This window comes from Xenopus laevis, chromosome 2L, assembly GCF_017654675.1.
Source record: "Xenopus laevis strain J_2021 chromosome 2L, Xenopus_laevis_v10.1, whole genome shotgun sequence".
In the NCBI taxonomy this organism is placed as follows: Eukaryota; Metazoa; Chordata; class Amphibia; order Anura; family Pipidae; genus Xenopus; species Xenopus laevis.
This window is the reverse complement of record NC_054373.1, coordinates 119,284,957-119,305,371: the sequence shown is the minus strand read 5'-3', so window position 1 is coordinate 119,305,371 and position 20,415 is coordinate 119,284,957. Positions and strand designations below refer to the sequence as shown.

Sequence of the window (20,415 nt, the reverse complement as noted above, 5' to 3'; positions counted from 1 at the left end):
TCTAAGCAACTTTTCAATCGGTCTTCATTATTTCTGTTTTATAGTTATTTGCCTTCTACATGTGAATCTTTCCAGCTTTCAAATGAGGGTCACTGAACCCATCTTAAAAAACAAATAGTCTGTAAGACTACACACACACACACATCGTTATTGCTTCTTTTTTTATTACTCATCTTTCTATTCAGCCCTCTCCTATTCATATTACAGTCTCTTTTTCAAACCAATGCATGGTTGCTAGGGTAATGTGGACCCTAGCAACCAGACTACTGAAATTGAAAACTGGGGAGCTGCTGAATAAAAAGCTAAATAACTCAAAAACCACAAGTAATAAAAAATGAAAACCAATTGCAAATTGTCTCAGAATATCCCTCTCTACATCATACTAACAGTTAATTTAAAGGTGAACTCCCCCTTTAAAGCATAAGTGTATTTTACATTGTAGCTTCGCTACACAGTTTACAATCATCAACACAAAACGACAAAATAGCATGTGAAATAGCTGTGGCTTTATCTTCCTAACCTACTAACTGATGTCTTCCCTTCTGCTTTTCTTTTTTACCAAACTTATCCTTTACCTAATTTTCCTTTTTTGTCTCACTCTCTGCTCCTCACCTCCTGCTACTCTCTATTCCCCATTGGTTTTCAGCTCTTCCTGATGCGCACAATGGCAGAGTCCTTAAACTCTGCTGAGTTGCTTAAACAGGTCAAGTCTCTGGGGTTGGAAAAGCTGTTGCATGTGGTAAAAAAGTTTCTGAGGCAGTCCTACACCTATCCAGCTCTTTTAGACTTTGGTGGTAAGACGATTTTTACTTTTATATTCTTGTCTTCTGAAGAGCAAACTGATCCTCTAGTGAAAGAGGTTGGTTGTGTTTGCAAAATACACTTATAAGTTCCACTCTGGGTTGATGGCACTGTTTTTGCTGGCTTTTACTGTGTTTTATAAAGGGATGTTCAGTCTGCTGTGGTTTAGCTGTTGAACACAGCCCTACATTTCCAGGGAGCTGTAATTTAACAACATACTGATAGCCGAGTAAACATCCCTTCCATAAGGTATTACTTCGAATGAAATCGGGCTACTGGAATTTTTTAACCTATTCTGAAAACCCGATCATTTCGGTTTGCCTGTTTATTAAATAACTGTATTATTGGTAGTGTGTATTGATTTCTTTACATGTACATTCCGTGGTTTCAATGCTTCTCCCTTTTAATAACACAGCTTTACATGGTGAGAACCATGCTAGAGTCCCTCATTGCTGACAAAAGTGGTTCCAAGAAAACCCTGAGAAGTAGCCTAGAGGGTCCCACCATTATGGACATAGAAAAATTTCACCGAGAATCTTTCTTCTACACACATTTGCTTAATTTCAGTGGTAAGACTATGATGTGTGATCACTGTGCTGCTGGTATGTCCTTGCGACGCATCTAGCCACTTTGAAAGACAGTTTGTTCTATGTATCAGCCCTAAGCGGGATCATGAATGACCCTATTTAACAATAAACCTTGTGCCAACAGATTGTAACATTTTTTAAAAGCATGTCTGTAAAAGTGTCTGTTTTTCTTTCTATATTATTTATAAGGTTCCTCTACATAGTAACATAGTAAGTTAGGTTGAAAAGAGACACATGTCCATCAAGTTCAACCTTTTTACTTTTTTTAATCTGCCTAACAGCCAGTTGATCCAGAGGAAGGCAAAAAACCCCATCTGTAGCCTCTCCAATGTGCCTCAGAGTGTCATGGTTTTAACTGGATTTCCTAAATGGTTATGGGCCTGTTTTCATCTGTACTTCCTAAGTTGTATCACACACATGTGAACCAGAAACCATGCTTCCTAGAGTTCTATTGTATTCCCTACATAACATACATGATCTCTTAAGAATCAAAAAATAAGATATAAAACATAGATATATATGATATGACCTTTTGATAGGTAGGTGCATCAGCAAATTCACCTGGCCTATGCAGGCAGGAAGTTATTAAAGCACACACACACACATAAGCAACTACTCCTGCTTTACTTACATCAGTGCTAGCATATCTGAAACCTCATTACTGTTAGATTACTTTTTTTGTTGCTTCAATTCGCTCAACAGTTAAAAATTTGTAATTAAAATTGTAGATCGGACAGTTTGCATTCTGTGATCTTTGTGCTGTAGACAATTAACTCCTCTAGAGTCTTAATCATCTTTGTACTTGTTTGCTTTTCTGGGTGTGGAACATACAGAATTGTCTGTGTAAACTAACTGAGATAATCAATGGTATCACAATAATGTATTGTACCATTTTAAACTATAGCTAATTTGGTACAACTCTCTACATCTTTAATATATGACTCCGGTTTGTCTCAGAATTTTATTTCTTGCATCAGTTATACTTAAAGTGACAATACTAGCTATATCAGGTAGTGTAGAGGGTGAGAATATTCCCCTGTACTGCCATCCAAATACATGTATGGATTCTAATATTCAGAATGCTTGGTGGCTTTCTGGATAATCAATGTTTCTGTTATTTGGATCACCATAGTATATGGTACTGTTTTATTATTACAGAGGGAAAAGTTAATGAAAAGTACAATTAGAATTATTTGCTTAAAACGCCACTATAGGAGATGGCCCTCCTGTAATTCTGAACTTTCCCCAGGTAAGAGGTTCCATTCCTGTATTACATCATAAGGAAATATGACTTCCAAAATTATGGAAAAAGAAGTCTACATACTACATATGTACATACTGCATTTTTGTGCCACTTGCTTTGTGATTAGTGTGAACTAGGGTCATCAAATGTTTCCGAATTTAAATTAAATAATATGATTAAAACAAAAGGCACAAAGTATGTTCAGTACTCGCCCTATTCATTGTCCTCATGTTGGACAAGGGGGTGTAGTGTCCCTTGTTATATGGTTTCCATAATATTTGAGCTGCACTTTTGTACTAAAGCATGAAAATAAAGGAATTTCTGCTGACCCAAAGATAAACACAGTACTTTGATTGGTGCCATTTGTACTAATATACCCTGTTAGGGAAAAGATAGCATGTCAGACCAGAAATCCTGCTATAAATTCTCTTGAGCTAACAAAGCATATTTAAAGACTTCCATTGCTATGTGCCTTCATAATCTGTCCAATATTGCAAATACCAACAATGCTTTACATTCCTGATCCCACACAAGAGTGACAGCTGTTGCCCAAACTTTGCACAATAAAATGCATACGTAATTACACCCACCATGCTGCCTTGACCTTCATATTCTCAACATATGCCTTTAATTGGGAATTGGGGCTCATTCATAAGCTGCTTTCTGTGTTTGCCAAATGTTCACAAATATATTCTAAATAATGACCTAGAAATATTTGAAATTCTATTAGTTATTTATACATAAAGTTGTTCTTCAATGCCAACTAGTCAAATATATTGATTATGAATCGGGCATAAAGCTGCTCTGGTGTTCCCAGAGCTAGCAGACAGATTTATGTTAAATTACAGCCCTTTTAAGATTGTATCGGAAATATAGGAAAAAGTCCACTGGAGAACTTAGACAATCGAAAAGGATATTTGACTTTATTTAGAGATGTGTAGTACTACATATTTCGGACCACAAGGGTCCTTCCTCTGGTGCAGTTTGATTGTACCAATACCTTTTTCTATCACACCGCAGGAAGCCAAATCGAAGCTGCATCTATCCGCATATTCCCTGAGGGTTTTTTTTTAAAGGAGAACTAAACCCTAAAAGTGAATGTGGCTAGAAATACCATATTTTATATACTGAACTTATTGCACCAGACTAAAGTTTCAGCATCTCAATAGCAGCAATGATCCAGGGCTTCAAACTTATCACAGGGAGTCCCCATCTTGGAAAGTGTCTGTGACATGCTCAGTGGGCTCTGAGCAGCTGTTGAGAAGCTAAGTTTAGGGGTCGTCACAAATTATTAAGCAGAAAGTGAGGTTGGCCTGTAAAATAAGATGATGCCACAGGGCTGATTATTAAATTCTGATGCTAGTTGCACTGGTTTCTTTGCTGCCATGTAGTAATTATCTGTATTAATTTCTAATCAGCTCTATAGTGGGACATTTATATTCTATGTGTTCTATGCGAGTGAGTCCCCAAGCTCAGTAAGTGACAGCAGCACAGAGCATGCATCTTTGGAGACACAGATCCCTGCTAAAAGGCTGTTTTTGCCTTGGGCTGGTGCAGAAGCCCAAAACATAATGTCCAACATTTCTAGCTACTTCTTTAGTTAAGCTTTAGTTCTCATTTAAAGACTGCCCTAGCTCAGAAATATTCACTTGCTTTTGTTTGGGGGTTGGAATGCAGTGTCATTAAACATAGGCAGAATTTGTGTTCTAAGATTGTGAAATTTCAGAAACAATACTGGACTGGAATTAGGGGTAGACAGAAGAGGTACGTGCTTCGGGTGCAAAGCTTGGGTGGTGCCAGAAAGGCACCTTCCCTGTTGCTTACCCTTAGGCTGGCTGAGCAAGTGCTGAACGAGTTCCGCGCAGATGTGCACCTGCTCGCATATGCGCATGCTTGTTTTTGCTCATGTGTGTGCTCGTTTGCATGCAAAAGTTCATGTACACATGCGGGGATATGGGGGTCTGGGTCAACGCGGCTGGCTCGGTGGTCCACTATAATGGACGATGATTCATTTAAAATACTTAATAAAAGGTGACATTTGCTACAGGTATAGTCACTTGTACCAAATAATCAGCTCAGCATGTGCCATTTGTTTGAAAGCAAATGTTTTAGTTGTTGCTGTGGGTTACTGCACCTGGGTTAATTTTTATGCTGTTTTTTTTTTTTTTTTTTTTTAAACATACAGTATGTGGGTTAATTACTTAAGATTATGCAACCCAGAGCTGGACCAAGTAGTAATGCAGCCCAAGACTATAACCATCCCTCCCTTCCTGCATACCTGGCTTTCGATAAAGCTGCAGCTCCTCTTTACTCTACTAACTAGGAGCTGGCCTACGGTACCCCTCAGCAGGTGAAATTTTCAAACCTGTCTGATTCCTGAAACTTTTTTATACAATTATAGGTACAAATAAGATGGTCTGATGATCCCGACCAACATCGATGTACTATAATTATTGGTCGGGGTCTGTCGGCTGATATGTACCTATAAATTCAACAGTGGAAATATATTCCACATTTCCACAACTAATTACAGTGTAAAAAGCAGGCATTTCTGTAAATGTCGCATCCAGATGTATATGATATCAGTATTTTTCAACCTTAGTCAAAGGATGCCACCAAAGCATAAATAACTGCAATATTGCATTTACTCACAAGACATGTTTTGAGTAACAAAACCCTTTATCAAGTAACTTAACTTGGTTAGTGTATGGCTAGCACAAAAACAATCTTTGTATAATCACAAGGGCAGATATTCAGTCTAATAAATGAGAAAAGGCACTGGTTACATACCCGACGGCAGAAAGGCTCTGTATAATACAATGGGATAATTCCTACAAAGGAATTATTCTGTGGAAAAACTAAACCCTTGTATTTTAAAGAGTTTATATGCTGTATGTTGTGTAACTTGAGCCTTTTCACCTTTTTCAGACTGGCTGTACAGCAGATTTTTTTATATAAACTTCAATAGTGTGCCTAGTGCAAACACAGTACATTATATTTTAATTGCTTTAAAACACTTTCGCTGTCTGCGTTCACTCTCTGCTCTGCCTAACTCTGCTATTCATCTTTTCTTACACTTAAAGAGACTTTACAGCAGTGCTGTGACTTGTCCCAGTTATGGTTCAGGGAGTTTTTCTTGGAGTTGACAATGGGTCGCAGAATTCAGTTTCCTATTGATATGTCAATGCCGTGGATTCTGACAGACCATATCCTGGAGACCAAGGAGGCATCTATGATGGAGTAAGAATAACCAAAATGATTAGTTTTGTTTTATTTTCTAAATTTAAAGGGGTTGTTCTCCTTCCAACACTTTTTTTCAGTTAGTTCACCAGAAATAAAGATTTTTCCTCAATTACTTTCTATTTGTGGCCATATTTCTAATATAGAAGTTGAAAGTTTTATTCTTCACCCTCTTATGTGTTTCTGAATTAGCTTGGGGGGTTGCTGACTTTGTTCTAAACTGATACATGTGTTATCTTTATACATTCTGCTGAGCAGAATCCCTGAATTTCATTATAGGGCACATGTTGGCGAAAATATTTTCCCCAACTAAAGGTGTGGGCCAACAGAGAAATGTGTCCACTAATGTAGCAAATGTAGAAAGTCTTCCCTAGATTACTAACCTGCCAGACTGAAACACCAGGACTTTAAACTTCGGTTTTGGAAAAAAACTGTAAAAAATGGAAAGTAATCAAAAAAGCCTTTATTTATGGTGAAAATAACTGAACTAAAAAAAGTGTTTGGAAGGTGAACCCCTTTAATTGTTTTGCTTTTTATTGTAAGTCTATAAGTACATGACTTATTGTGTGCATAGAACATCCTTTCTCTGTATTTGCTTTTACACATAAGAAAGATTGTACTATATTGCTTCCTTCAGCAGAGACATAGACAGCAAAGCAACTGCACATCTACTGCTAACAAAAAGATAGCACTGTAATGGAGTAAGGGAGTTGAGTTATCAATGACTGATGGAAAACCTTGCATTTGTCCATGCTACTTAAAAAGGCTTATCAGAAGGTTCATACAGGTTAAAGGTTTATTTGTGCCCCAAGATTAGCATGAGTACACCACTACGATAAAATAGTCTTCTTGTTAACTCCTTTTTGAGCAGATATTAGTAATACAGAGCATAGTTGGCCAGTTCAATCAATTTCAGCCAAGTTTGCAGACAGTTGTTGAGTTTGTGAGGCTATTGACCATTTGGAATACCCAACACACACCAGACAGACTATCTTGCTAGGGGATTAGGTGTAGGTCATTGGCTGACAGAGCTGCAGACCTCCTTCATGCATCTAGGTGTGTGACCAGTAGTAGTACTCTCCAGGAACTGTTTTTTAGCACAACGTATGTGATTCTTTGCATTTTGTCTCTTCCAGGTATGTCCTCTACTCTCTGGATCTCTATAATGACAGCGCACATTATGCACTTACAAAGTTCAAAAAACAGTTTCTTTATGATGAAATTGAAGCTGAGGTGATTTGTGTCAATTCATATATTTTGAACATTGTTTTTTAGGGTAAAGCCTCCTTTTTCACATAAATTCATTTAATTGGTTTTATAGGAGAAACAAACCCATACTAGAAAAAAACCCTACCCTGCGTAGACCAACCTCCTTCCTCCTACCTTGTTCTATGCAGGGTAGGGGGGTCGGGGTTTTTTTTCTGGTACGGGTTTGTTTCTCCTTTATGTAGAAAACTTGTGTAAACATGTGAACAAATTGAAAGAAACCAACCCCTCGCTTATCCTGTACCATTTTGAAGTAACAGATTCTGGGAAAGCAGAGGAAATTCAACTTCACAGTGGAATAAAGTTTACTATGGTCTGGAAATTATTCTTATGTGTAATATGACTTTAAATCTGTGGAATCCGGTATGTCTGTACAAAAAAACCCCATACATTTATACACAGTTTATTTTTGGAAGTTCAAATAGTGTTTATGCACCTTTTCTGCATAACGCAACTGAACACTTAAAGGAGAAGGAAAGGCTAAAATTAAGTATGCTTTCTCGGAAAGGTCTATATAACTACACCAGTAACCCCTCAAAGTAATGCTGCTCTGAGTCCGCTGTCAAAAGAAACACTGCATTTCTTTCCTTCTATTGTGTACACATGGGCTTGTGTATCAGACTTCCTGTTTTCAGCATAAACCTCCAGGGGTAGGGCTTGAGCATGCTCAGTTTGCTCCTCTCTCCCTTTTCCCCCTTCCCCCTCCCCTCCCTGCTATAATCTGAGCCCAGAGCTATGAGAGAGCAGAGACACGCAGGCAGGAAGTGATGTCCCACCAAACTAATATGACAGCTGCTATCCTAAACAAACAGAGAGCTTCTGGAGCTGTTAACTCTGGTATGGTAAAGCATTCTGCAGAATAAATATAGTGGTATAGCTTGCACTATTGTGGCTAATATATTGGCAGTAAACTGCTTCGGTAGCTTTCCTTCTCCTTTATGTCAACAGGGGTAGTATATTCTCCTTAAGTGGCTGTGAAATATCCTTTATCGATGCATGGTTTATCTTGAGTCTGTAAAATGTTTGTCGCTTGCTGCACAGAAAATGCCATCTTTATTTTTGCATGTATTAATATGTGCTTTAACAGTGCAACAGCACGCTTGAAAAGCCACCCTATATATCAAGAATAGTTTTCTGTCTTTCCTGGCTTCTAGAGATGATTGAACTATGTCATAGCATAACACAGGGATGCTGAGCTAAGGATAGTTAAACTGTAATCTGTTGAACCATTGAAATACAACTTCAACAACAACCATATAACATCTAGCCATCCTTAAGTTAAATAACTACCAGCTGACTCCATTCCTATGTATTTATTGATTTTTGTCCTGGTTTCTTTTCTCAGGTAAACTTGTGCTTTGACCAGTTTGTCTACAAGTTAGCGGACCAAATATTTGCCCACTACAAAGTTGTTTCTGGCGGGTAAGAGTTAAGACTGAATGTTGAAAAATATAGTAGTATTAACAATAAATAGTAAATTAATAACCGTAATTTATTTGTTTATCTTTTCTTTTCTTGAAGCCTTCTTTTAGACAAGCGTCTTAGAGCAGACTGTAAAAATCAGGGAGCCAATATCTCCCAGGGAACGTCCAATCGCTATGATACATTGCTGAAGCAGAGACATGTACAGGTGAGCAAGAAGGCACTAATATGCATATAGAGGCAAAGTATATATGAACCTTTATGTTTGAAAGTATGCAGCCCTTTTTTTTCTATTTATATGTACTGCAGTGGGTTGTATACCCACAGTGCTGATATTCACAGGTTGCAGATGGCTGTATTGTTTTGTTCTGGGCATTGTAGGTCTAAAAGTTGATTTCTGAGCCTCACAAGCTTGGATGACATCACTTCTGGTGTATAATGACCACTTCTGGTTTTATGGTAGCTAGCAGATAGTGGGTCAGGTTGTGGATAAAGCATTTTGTGTGTTGGATTGTGTAGCAAGTGGGTAAAAATGTTGCTGGTTTAGATGCAAGTCATGAGTTTGTTTGTTGTGTGTGTGGATGTGAGTCAACCAAATTTGACCTATACAGATCAGTCTTCTATGGTTCCTTCCATCTAGTTTGTGTATTATAATCCAGCCTAGTGCTTATAAAGAAAGATATAAATATGTTTCTTCATTAACCTTGCACTCTGTTTGTTATACAGAACTGGATGGAGAGGCACTTTAAAGGTGATTTGATAATGCCTAACTTCTCAATGGCAGCTCACATAGAAGCACATTTAATAATTAGCTCCAAATTGTTTAAAGTCACCTCACTTTTTTTTTTAAATAGTCAGGGAATACTGTGATGTATTGTTGTATCATTCTTATGTTGCCTCAGTCTCAGTGTATGGTACAGTAAACTTGTCAGTAAAACTTGTATGTAAAACATAGCAACTGTTGCTTATAGAACAGTATGGCAGTACAGCATTGCTGTTATTGAAATACTGTCGCTTCCATTGTAGTGAATAGGATTGTATCTGGTGCTTCGGTGTCCGTTATTTTTTATTTTTTTTAAGCTGGAGGGGTGCCACCAATTTTATGCTCCCCGTTGTCCTTTGTGGCAGTTGTCTGAAAGTGAGGAAGTTTCTGCGTTGAAACATAGCAGTTCATGAAAAGCACTTGTGTTTGTGTGTCCACAGGGAAGGTCTGTTTCCAGTATTGTAACATGTACATTCTTTTCTATCATATTCAGTGTGCTTTGTGGTTTAGTGGTTAGCTTTTCTGTCTTACAGTGCTGGGATCCTCAGTTCGATTGGGTTTGTGTGGGTTTCCTCTCAGTACCCTTGTGTGGGTTTCCTCCCACACTTTAAACCTGTACAGGAAGTTTAAATGGCTCTTGATAACTTTAGCCATTCTTGTTAAAAAAAAAAATAAACACCTAAAGAGCAAGGTAACATTTCATGAAAATTATTCTTTTTACAAATGATAGTAGAGTTCTGAACTGCAATGTGAAACTCAATATCAGAAGGTGCAGTTTGATGAGCAAATCTAAAAAGTGGAGTATAACGTTTGATGTCATTTTTTCTTTTACCACAGCTTCTAGGGAGGTCAATTGACTTGAATCGCTTAATTACTCAGAGAATTTCGGCTGCTCTGTACAGATCACTGGAGCTGGCCATTGGGCGGTTTGAAAGTGAAGATCTGACCTCAATTGTTGTAAGTAGCTGAGAAATCTAAAGTACATTACTTTAATAGAAAACATCCTAGGTGATGCTGAATATCAGGAGTGGACAAATGCACTGTATGCTATTAGCCTTCATGTATCTTGTGTATAGTGATTTTTATTGTTTAACATGCAGTCTATTATACATTATTGTCTTCCACATTTTAGCTATACCCGTTTTCATGTTCTGAACCACAGAATAAAGGTTTTGTGTTTGCTTGTTAGGAGCTGGATGGTCTAATTGAAATAAATCGAATGACACACAAGTTGTTGAGCAAGTACTTGACCTTGGACAGTTTTGATGCTATGTTCCGTGAGGCCAATCATAATGTGTCTGCTCCTTATGGCAGAATCACCCTCCATGTCTTTTGGGAGCTTAACTATGACTTTCTTCCGAATTACTGCTACAATGGGTCCACTTACAGGTAATATAGAAGTTTGCATTTCCCCCCCCCCTGCATTTAGTCATCTAAACCATATACTATTTACTGCATGGTTGGCTTTTAGAAACCACATTAGAGCCTTGGGAACACATTGAGGGTGAAGACACACAGAGCTACTAGTAGCAGCAGCTACTTGTTATGGCTACAATATAGACAATAGTGATAATTGGCTTTGCTTAGACACTGTGTGTTTTAGCAGAGGCAATTCTCAGTATTGTCTATGGCAGGGTATTTTTTGTAATTTTATAGTAGCCACAACAAGTAGCTGCTACTAGTAGCTCTGCGTGTCTTCACTCTAAAGATGACTGGGCTTAGTCAGAGAGATCACTGCAATCTTTCCTGAACAGAAGCATTTATGAAGGGAAAAAAGTTAGCAATTTGCTACAATTGCGTTAGCAATGCCACCCGCATGATATGTTACTGCCTAGCTGGTAAAACACCTGCCAAGCCTGGGGTTGTCTGTCATAGTCATAGCTCTTCCCCTTTTGAAGGCACTCTGCCCCTCCCTTGTCCCACCCCCTTTACAGCATAAACCATCCCCTCTTGTCACTGGCCCCTGGCCAGCCGGTAAGAACATTTTAAAAGGTGGCAACCCAACTGGGGGATAATAGTGCCTATCATATTGGCACCCCTCTTTGTCTTTTAAATAATTAAAAAAGTATTAAAAAGTATTGCACTAAAAATGTATTTTAAGATGGCCTATACCGTTAAATCTACAAAACATTATTTAGGCAAATAAATAATTATTTCTAGAAAGAAACATTAGAAATGAAATGCAGCCCACTTTTCTTTTTCTTATCATCGTTTGCTGAAATAAACTGGTAAGCAGCAGATGGCAGATAAAGCACCCAATTCCTTTCAGTTTTCAAGGTGAAAATGTTCAGTCTTGTTTGCCAAAAACTGGACTCTCCGAGGCTGAAAATATAACACAACAAACTCTTTCTAAAGCCTTACCTAGTTGTTTATCTATGAAATATGCATTTATCCAGCCATCAGCATAGGTGATACAAATGCCATTGTTGAGAAATTATTTTCGTTCTTCAAAATAAATAAGATAAAACAATGAAACTGAAAGTATTTTCATTTTATACTTGCTCCTTCCTCCTTGGTTTTTCAAAGCAGATATGGGAGGCTTTAATGGTAGTTAAAGTGGACCTGTCGTCCAGACATAAAAATCTGTATAATAAAAGTCCTTTTTAAATTAAACATGAAATCCAAATTCATTTTTTTATTAAAGCATTCATAGCTGTTGTAAACTCATTTAAAAATCTCAGCTGTCAATATTGTTTGCCACTCCTCTATGCCTTAGGCATAGGGGAGGGACAGGCAATTACTTTCACGTTCCATTCAGCACTTAGCACCTAGATGTCACTGCTCTCCCCACATTTCCCCGTTCACTTAACCATTTATTTGTGTAACCAGGGCATGGGGATGGACATCAGGTCCCCCGTTCTGGTGCAGAAACAAGATTCTGAGATGATGCAAGGCTTGTCTTAATAACAGTATCCACAAAATGGCTCCTGCCTGCTTGCTATAAGAATGTTTCCCAGACTGATGGAAACAAGATTCAAATAATATATACAGTGTAATTAAAGTAATTTTGCTTGACTAACATGATAAAAAAGGATTTGGAATAATTTTTTTGTGGCGACGGGCCCCCTTTAATTAACCTTATCTTTTTACCATAATCTCCTCGCAGTTTTCAAGAAGCGAGAGCTTTTTATACAAAGCCTCATTTTCCAATTCAAGGTAGAGGGAGGGGTGGGTTGTAAGAGTAAAAGGTAAACAATGATCCCAAGGTACTTTATAACGAGAACCTTGAAAATGTATTTTTTTTAATTAAAAGAATATGTGGATTGTATTTTCAATACAAACTCTAATTTGGCTTTCAATAAAAATGTATGTGTGCTGCTGGATATGTTTTCACTTTAAACATATTATTAATAATTGTAATAATGTCCCATTATATGATATTGTATCACTTCAGACCACAGACTGAACACTAATGCTTATCCAGTGCAGGCCCCATGATGTATTTTCCTTCTTTTTTGCAAATGTTCACCATGGTCACTATTTTGCACTAGTCATGTCGCACACCTTCATTGTTGGTGCAGGGCTGACCAGCTGGAAAGACAGATTTACACTAGCAGTTGGGTTAATTTTAATATAACACAGGGCTGTAAAACTAGAAGCAAAAATGGCAAATTTGGCTATCCAAGGTATTTTTATGACCCCCCAGCATGCTCCACTGAAGGCTGCATTCGACATCATCATTTCACAAACGTATAGTTGGGAGTTGGACAAGGATGATACACTATTCAAAAGATTGTTACATGTGAATGAAATCTCAGACTAGACAATATATTTTCCAACAGTTATATCTAACTAGTTGTATATTGTTTTGTCTCCTAGGTTTGTGCGTACTGTGATGCCTTTCTCTCAGGAGTTCCAGCGGGACAAGCAACCAAATGCTCAACCTCAGTACTTATTTGGTTCCAAGGTGAGTCCATCTATATGCTTACAATTGAGTTACAACCAAAAAAGTCTAAATTACTGTACTAGGAGAGACTTTTTGGAAGTTATATATGGGAGTATCCAAAGCAAAACAAGAGAGCAGATAGATTGTTAATTAAATAGCAGGTAAGTAAAATGACAAACTTCATTTGTCAAGGGTGCCCTTTTTCTTTGTGTAGCAGTATTGAAGCTCCAAAAATGTAAAGTTGTTTACTGCAATGTGTTTTCATCTGCATCATTGTGGAAGTCATTTATTGACTAACCTCGTTCCCTTCAATCCTGTCACACAGGAGCCAAGTTTCAGAATATCCATTAAGATTCTGGATTAATTTGCTTGCTCCAAATCAAGTCACTGGTTTTCCTTTTTACCTGACTTTGGTGTGATCATACCAAATTGATAATTTTAATTGCCCTTACATGCTTACACAATTCAGTTGCAAATTGACCAAATTGTGTCCAGTGTTTGTGGCCTACTTCAAAAAGAAACAGTTGGACCTGAGACCGTAATCTTAGAAAATTAAATTTTGGACTGGGGACACATTGGAACACATTTTTTAACTTCATGCATTATTGTATTCAGGATATGGTTACTAGCCCCTTAATGCTTATATAAAGTACAGACAATGGAGACTGCAGATGTAATGTAACATGCAATGTGGTGTTTCAGCAGTTAATTTTTTAGATGCTTGTTTGAGAAGAAAGTAGAGATGCAATGATTCCATAATTTTTGGCACATCAATCAGCTTTCATTTCTTTACAAGCTTATACTGGAGCAAAACTATTTTATATGTATAATATTCTGCTCCCTTAGGAGTGAGTTTCACTTTGGCTCTTGGTGTTCTGTGAAACTGTGTTCATTAATAGAATATGTATTTAAATACATAGGGCATGTGTACATCTATATATTAATGCATGCTTGCCTGTAGACTCTCTAGATTTTCTTTTCTAAAGATTAACAGAAATCAAAGTTAATCTGATATTTTATTTGAGTGAGATTTAGATACTGGTGTACAGGCTGGAGATTTGATTTGTAACCAGAGATTATCTGTGTGCCGGCTCACAGAAAAGACAAATGCTCCCAGGAATCAGTTATTTGTACAGTGCCTACATTGTCGTAAAGGCAACATATGTACAGTGGCAACATTGCCCTCCTCTGATATACGTATAATACCCACACATTTAAGTTATGGTTTCTGCTTCCCTAAAAAAACGTGTGCTAACCTAGAGCTACATGTAGTTATGTAATTTCTCACCACATTTAAGGGCTTGAGTTTGCGGGGTGCGGAAATGATATTTTGGCCAAATTGGCCTAAATAGAAACAGAGATGGTTTTCAAGCCAAACATTGATTGAAAGCTTTCCTTTCTTGTAATGGTACATACAAAAGAAAAGGTTTTGTGTTAAAGGGAAAACAGTATGTGCTTACTTTTTCTTTGTATTTAGCAAATGAAATATATAACGATGTAGTCCCTCAGTGGTAGATTAGATATTCGGTATATGGTCTATTTTTATGGTCAAATTCTTTGTTTTCATGTAAAAGCGCTGATTTTGGTCTGTAAATCAGATGCAAGTGCTTGGAACAGTGCCATTCTGATCTGTTGACTTCTGTTGAAGACTGCGAGTTCTTAGTGAAGGATTTAGCATGCTGCAACTTTGGTTCTAATAGAGTGCCAGGACATAGTTGCTGCACTTGTACCTCCGTTTAACAGAAGCCATTGTATATTTGTGCCACTTTCTGTATTCAAGGAACGAATGGCTCTACTATGATTATAATGCACTGCAAACCCCATGTAGATGTAATGCGCATTGCCTGGTAAACCAGAGCGAATTAAAAAGTACACTTAAAGGATCTCTGTTAATACAAGCAGGTGTTGCCAGCTTTAATTTCTATAATATTCTGATATTTTCATTTTTTTTTTACTCTGCTTTGCTTGCATTATCAATGAGGTTACATGCTGCCATTTTTATCAGGCTAAATTACAGTATATTGCATACTTGAAATCCATACCAAAGCCATTCTCTGCCATGTTTTTTAGCTCTTCGTGGTGACTGTTGAATATGTTTAAACCCCGAGTGCCTGACCGCTTTTGGCCTTCCCATTATGTTATATGGGGAAAGGATACATTTGTGAAGTAATTAAACCCATGTATTGTCTACCAGAATATGAAACAGCTAAACATTAACATGCATTCATTTCATTGCACAGTTTGTTGCTTTACTAAACCAATGACATAAAGTAACAAGAAAAAAATACACAGAGCAACTGCAAATAACTTAGTTAATTTCTGGAGGATGTGCAGTGAATTCCTCTTGATAAGTGCAATTTAAACTATTCCTTTTATCTGATGTCAAAGGGTGTTTGGGGATAGTATTTCTGCAGCACTCATCGGGGAAGGTGTCTTCTCTCTTGTTGTCATCTCTGAAAGCTTCGTGTTCAGCTTCCTCGTATTCTTCCATCATCACACCATCATTTTTTGTCCAAGCTTCTTTCTTGCTGTGCTCATTGGTTCCTGCATTTTCCTCTCTGGCTCTTTCTTGCCGTTTCCGCCACCATATATGCAAGCAACCGTAGATCATGATGCAGGCAATAATTAAAAGAAGGATGCTGCTGGTCAGCCAGATGCCTAAGGCTAAGTCCTTTTTCTTGCTGTTTACTACCGAGTGATCCTGGCCTAACGTTTGAAAGATCCTGCATTGGTCACTAGAGGGAATGGCTGACTGGCAAGTGACGCAGATTATGTATGTAGTGAGAGGAGTGAGATTCTCTATGATACAGGAAGTCCTGCTGGTGGGAATCCTTTCCTCCTTTTGGAAGTTCTTCTTGGAGTACTCCGACATCATTGTGTTCCAGTTAGACTGGTACATGACACTGTAGAAGCTATCGGCACAGCTTGAGATTGATGGCCAGATAACCATTGCTGTGTTACCAGTGATGTTCTGGACAGAAATCCCCATTGTTCAAAAGACTTTACTGGAGTCTCATATAACTTTCCACGTCCGTTTTAGGATGTCTCTCCTTAAATGTGAACAAACCCTGCAAGAGAAGCCATTATATAATGTACTATTAGTATCATGGCTGCAACAAGGATGAAGAAACACCTAGAAATCAGTTTGATGTTCCTGCAGGAATACATCTAACCCAGGATTCTATACTGATGGAGCCACTTTGTCTGACAACTCAGTAGAAAATGTTTTCCCATAAATGTTGTCAGTGGCAATTCATTTTTATTAGTGCAGTCATTTTGTGCTGATCCAATCTAAGATTTAATTAATCCTCATTAGAGGCAAAACAATCCTATAGGGTTCATTTAATGTTTACATGATTTTCTAGTAGACTTAAAATATGAAGATCCAAATTATGGAAAGATCTAGGAAAACCCCCGGTCCCGAGCATTCTGGATAACAGGTTCCATACCTGTACATAACAACATGGAGAAAATGTAATATTATGACCTAGGGGCTCTTTAAAATGTTACTGCTGCTCAACATTTGTGTTGGCACACTTTCAACAGATGCAGGGCAGCAACTATACTTTGCAAGTACACTCCTTTTTCTTATGATGGAAACTCAGTTCTTGAAACTACAGCCAATCTCATACTGGTCCAAATCTTTGTCGAATATTCAGTGTTTAACTTAATTTACAAACAACCTCACTGTCATGTATACATGCTCATTAATCCTGATAAACTTTCTCGGCAGATATCATAGCCTTCTATAGAGTATTTGTCCATTCCTTTCCGTATGGTACAGCAGTTTGGAGTTGGGGAGCTTTGACAGGCTATCCTGCCATTAGTATCTTAGATTATCTGACCTGACTGGCTATACAGGTATGCAATCTGTTATCCAGGTATGCAATCTGTTATCCAGAAACACGTTATCCAGAAAGCTCTGAATTACGGAAAGGCTATCTCCCTTGGACTGCACTTTATCCAAAAAAATGCACATTTTTAAAAATGATTTATTATTTCTTTGTAATATTAAAACAGTACCTTGTACTTGATCCAAATTAAGATATAATTAATCCTTATTGGAAGCAGAACCAGCCTATTGGGTATATTTAATGTTTACATGATTTTCTTGTAGACCTAAGGTATGAAGATCCAAATTACTGAAAGATCCATTATCCGGAAAACCCCAGGTCCCAATCATTCTGGAATCTGGGTAGCAGGTCCCATACCTGTACAGATGTACCATGTCAGCAAGTACACAGTGCATAGATTTTTTTTAATTTTCTGCAGTTCTGATCATTCTGGCTTTCAGCCCAATGTGTGGCCACCTTTAGACTTGTACTAAGGTATAATATATATTATGGGGAATGATTGGGATCTATTCATAATTTGAATCACCATACCGTAAGCCTGCAAAAAATCATGTAAGCATTAAATAAACCCAATAGGAATGTTTTTACAACAATATAGATTCATGCAGCTCGGTTACCACCAAGTACGGGGTATTATTTTATCAATACAGGTAAAAAAAATAGAATTATATGTTTAAAGCAGAAGGAAAGGCTTAACTTGGGGTTCCAAATGGTAGGCACCCCCAAATGATTGTATATACTTACCTAAAACCCCAGGCTGGTGCTCCTATCAGCAGAAAACTGCACCAGCCCGGGGTTATACCAATGAACACCACGGATCGAATCTCTTCTGGCATCTTCTTTCTTCAAATTTCCAGGGACAAACGAATGCGCAGTTGATCGAAATAGCCTACTTTTTAGTTAAAGTTCAGCTTTTTGTTCTACTGTGCATGTGCAGTCGCAAGAAGGAAAGAAGGAGATGGAAGAGGATCGCTCTGTGGTGTTCACTGATATAACCCCGGGCTGGTGTAGTTTTCTGCTGATAGGAGCACCGGCCCGGGGTTTCAGGTAAGTAAATACAATCACTTGGGGGTTCCTAACATTTGGCACCCCTAAGTGTGCACAGCCTTTTCTTCTCCTTTAAAATGGACTCTATGCAAGCCTTCCCATAATTTGAAGCTCTCTGGAAACTGTTTCCAGATAAGGGATCATATACCTGTATGTGCATACGTCAGTCCCACCATTGTTATCCTGATAAATCAGTGCATTTTTCGGATAAGGGAACCCATACCTATTTGTGCATATGTCATTCTCCCCATTGTTATCCTGAGAAATCAGTGCTGTGCACATAAATTGTCAGACAGAGATATCCCCTTTGTGCCCCTGTTGTGAGAGGAATTTTCCATGCTGCAAAACTAATCCATAGCAGCTGCTCCAGCTGTCATATTTTCTTTTTGTCTGATCGCCCAAAACTGTTACACACGCATCTTTTTCTTCCCCAACTGAGTGACTTGCATGATGACTTTTTATTTTGTCATTTCTAAGCCTTTAGCAGGGCTTCAGCAAACACATTTCCTTCTAATTTAAAGTGCACAGCTGCTTGCTGAGGATTTGTGGATTTATGTGTGGAATAATGCACAGTTTGTAAGGAAGTTTTCCAAAATAGCAATTTGAGAATTCTCAATATTAAAAGCAAGTGGTTTGTTTCTTCTCATTGCCTGTGAAGGCAGAGTAAAAAGCCAGACTACCAAAAGCATTTCCTATTTTGAATATATTATGTGCAGTCTTTTAAATCATTTATTGTATTAATTGCTAGGTTATGTGATTGACTCATTCTGTATTGTAGCCTGACACATGCAGCATAAAATAAATGCTTCAAAGGTTTTGCTCTGGCATAACCCGAATGCTCCCACAATACCTACATTATTTATATTTTATAAAGTGTTGCCACTGGAATCCTGCCTTAGCTGCCAAAGGCAAAGTTGTGTGGGAGACAGCTGGAGAGTCTGCTTACAGCACATCCAAATAAGAATGAATGGGAAAAGGCTTTATGGTAGAATGTGCGTGGCCACTATCCCAAGTGGATTAACCCCTTTCCATATACAGTATAATACTGTTTAAATACCATCTGGAACCCTTCACTTTTATAGATGTGTGCTGCCAAAAGCAAGAACCAGGGATTCTGCCTGTCTGTAAATTTTCAACTGAGTTTTATGCACTTCTATGATGTTCTCTTAACTATGTAACATGACATCACTAAATGAGAGTAAGTAAAATAAGGCTGCCACTTTGTAAATGCCAGACCACTATGTTTTGTAAAAGTAGCATTATAGGTTGCTTTCACTATTTAGAAGCCATGTAACTGGGATTAGCTGCTAAATACACACCGAACATCATTTTGACAATAAGTGGTTTAATTGGCTTTTGCTAACTATTGCCACTTGCTGAATATAGCCACCAAAGTTTCATTCATTTAGCAGTAGCTGCAGAACAAAGAGTTAAACCAAATCCACAAAAATATACTGCAAATTTCATTAGAATACCCCAAACCAATGATATGCTTACAGCAGATTTGAATGTTTATTGTCCCCTTTATACTGTTGTGTTTAGAGTTGCATTAAACAGTTTTGGGGACACCAGTTTGACAATTCTGTAGACAGGTTTTTTTTAATATAACAGCTGGAGTGTCTTTTTTTTTACAAATGTGCAGCTAGTTTTATCAGAATTACACCTAAACCACTGACTCGCTTTTATGTGTGTTTCCATTGGACTCTCTCTCTCGCTCTCTCTCTCTCTCTCTCCCCCCCTAAATTATAGAAAGACACCAGTTCTCAAGCATTCTGGATTATACCCATTTGGTAAAATAAACTGAATAATGACTGTATAAAATGTTCCCACTGAGAGGCATACAGATCCCATCTCCTTCCCCAGAGAAGGAGAAATGATTACCTACCTCTCACTGTGTCAGTAGTACAAGCCCAACTGAGTGCTGGAAAATGAAGGTTTATGAAAATTGTCTGCGCTGTTAATTTGTTTCTGCTTTGCACCTGTGGGTTACCCCCTTCTGCATTCTTCAGTCGATGAGCCCCTTTTATTCTCACTCTTTCAGCAGTTCTTCAGTGGCACTGGGAATGGTCCCCTTTGTGTCTGTTGGCTGAATTTACATACAAGCACATATTCTCCGAGTGCTGTTACCTTGGCTTTTACAAGGCATAAAGATGATTTCTAGCCCTCCCTCTCGTCAGCCCCACTCCTTATCTCCCGCTGTATTGCCTGCTGTCTACTCCTTTGCAGAATGGACTAAACTCTAAATGCGTCCTCTCTGTTAGAGATTACCAGCATTCTCTCCCGAGCACCAGAGACTCCGAAACCGA

The 20,415-nt window shown here is 38.1% G+C and overlaps 2 protein-coding genes across 3 annotated transcripts in view; one reads left to right on the top strand and one right to left on the bottom strand.

The window, feature by feature from the left end:
- The window catches only part of cyfip1.L (cytoplasmic FMR1 interacting protein 1 L homeolog), a 64,061-nt gene that overhangs the window by 29,497 nt on the left and 14,149 nt on the right, over window positions 1-20,415 (top strand). The window contains exons 16-23 of one of the 2 annotated variants that reach the window (XM_018247134.2): window positions 647-794; window positions 5,715-5,871; window positions 7,008-7,104; window positions 8,483-8,559; window positions 8,659-8,767; window positions 10,160-10,279; window positions 10,512-10,711; window positions 13,142-13,229. In XM_018247134.2, coding sequence (XP_018102623.1) covers window positions 647-794; window positions 5,715-5,871; window positions 7,008-7,104; window positions 8,483-8,559; window positions 8,659-8,767; window positions 10,160-10,279; window positions 10,512-10,711; window positions 13,142-13,229 — 996 coding nt within the window. Of the gene's footprint in view, window positions 1-646; window positions 795-1,216; window positions 1,371-5,714; window positions 5,872-7,007; window positions 7,105-8,482; window positions 8,560-8,658; window positions 8,768-10,159; window positions 10,280-10,511; window positions 10,712-13,141; window positions 13,230-20,415 lie in introns of both variants that reach the window. The other variant, XM_018247133.2, reaches the window with a different exon arrangement.
- Window positions 15,373-16,197, bottom strand: LOC108708437 (fibronectin type III domain-containing protein 9). The gene has a single exon (XM_041582381.1). The coding sequence runs from the start codon at window positions 16,195-16,197 to the stop codon at window positions 15,517-15,519; it is 681 nt and encodes a 226-aa protein (XP_041438315.1). The 3' UTR covers window positions 15,373-15,516.

Excerpts from the sequence above, each read along its gene's own strand:
- LOC108708437 (XM_041582381.1), bottom strand. The coding sequence starts at position 16,197 with ATGGGGATTTCTGTCCAGAACATCACTGGTAACACAGCAATGGTTATC.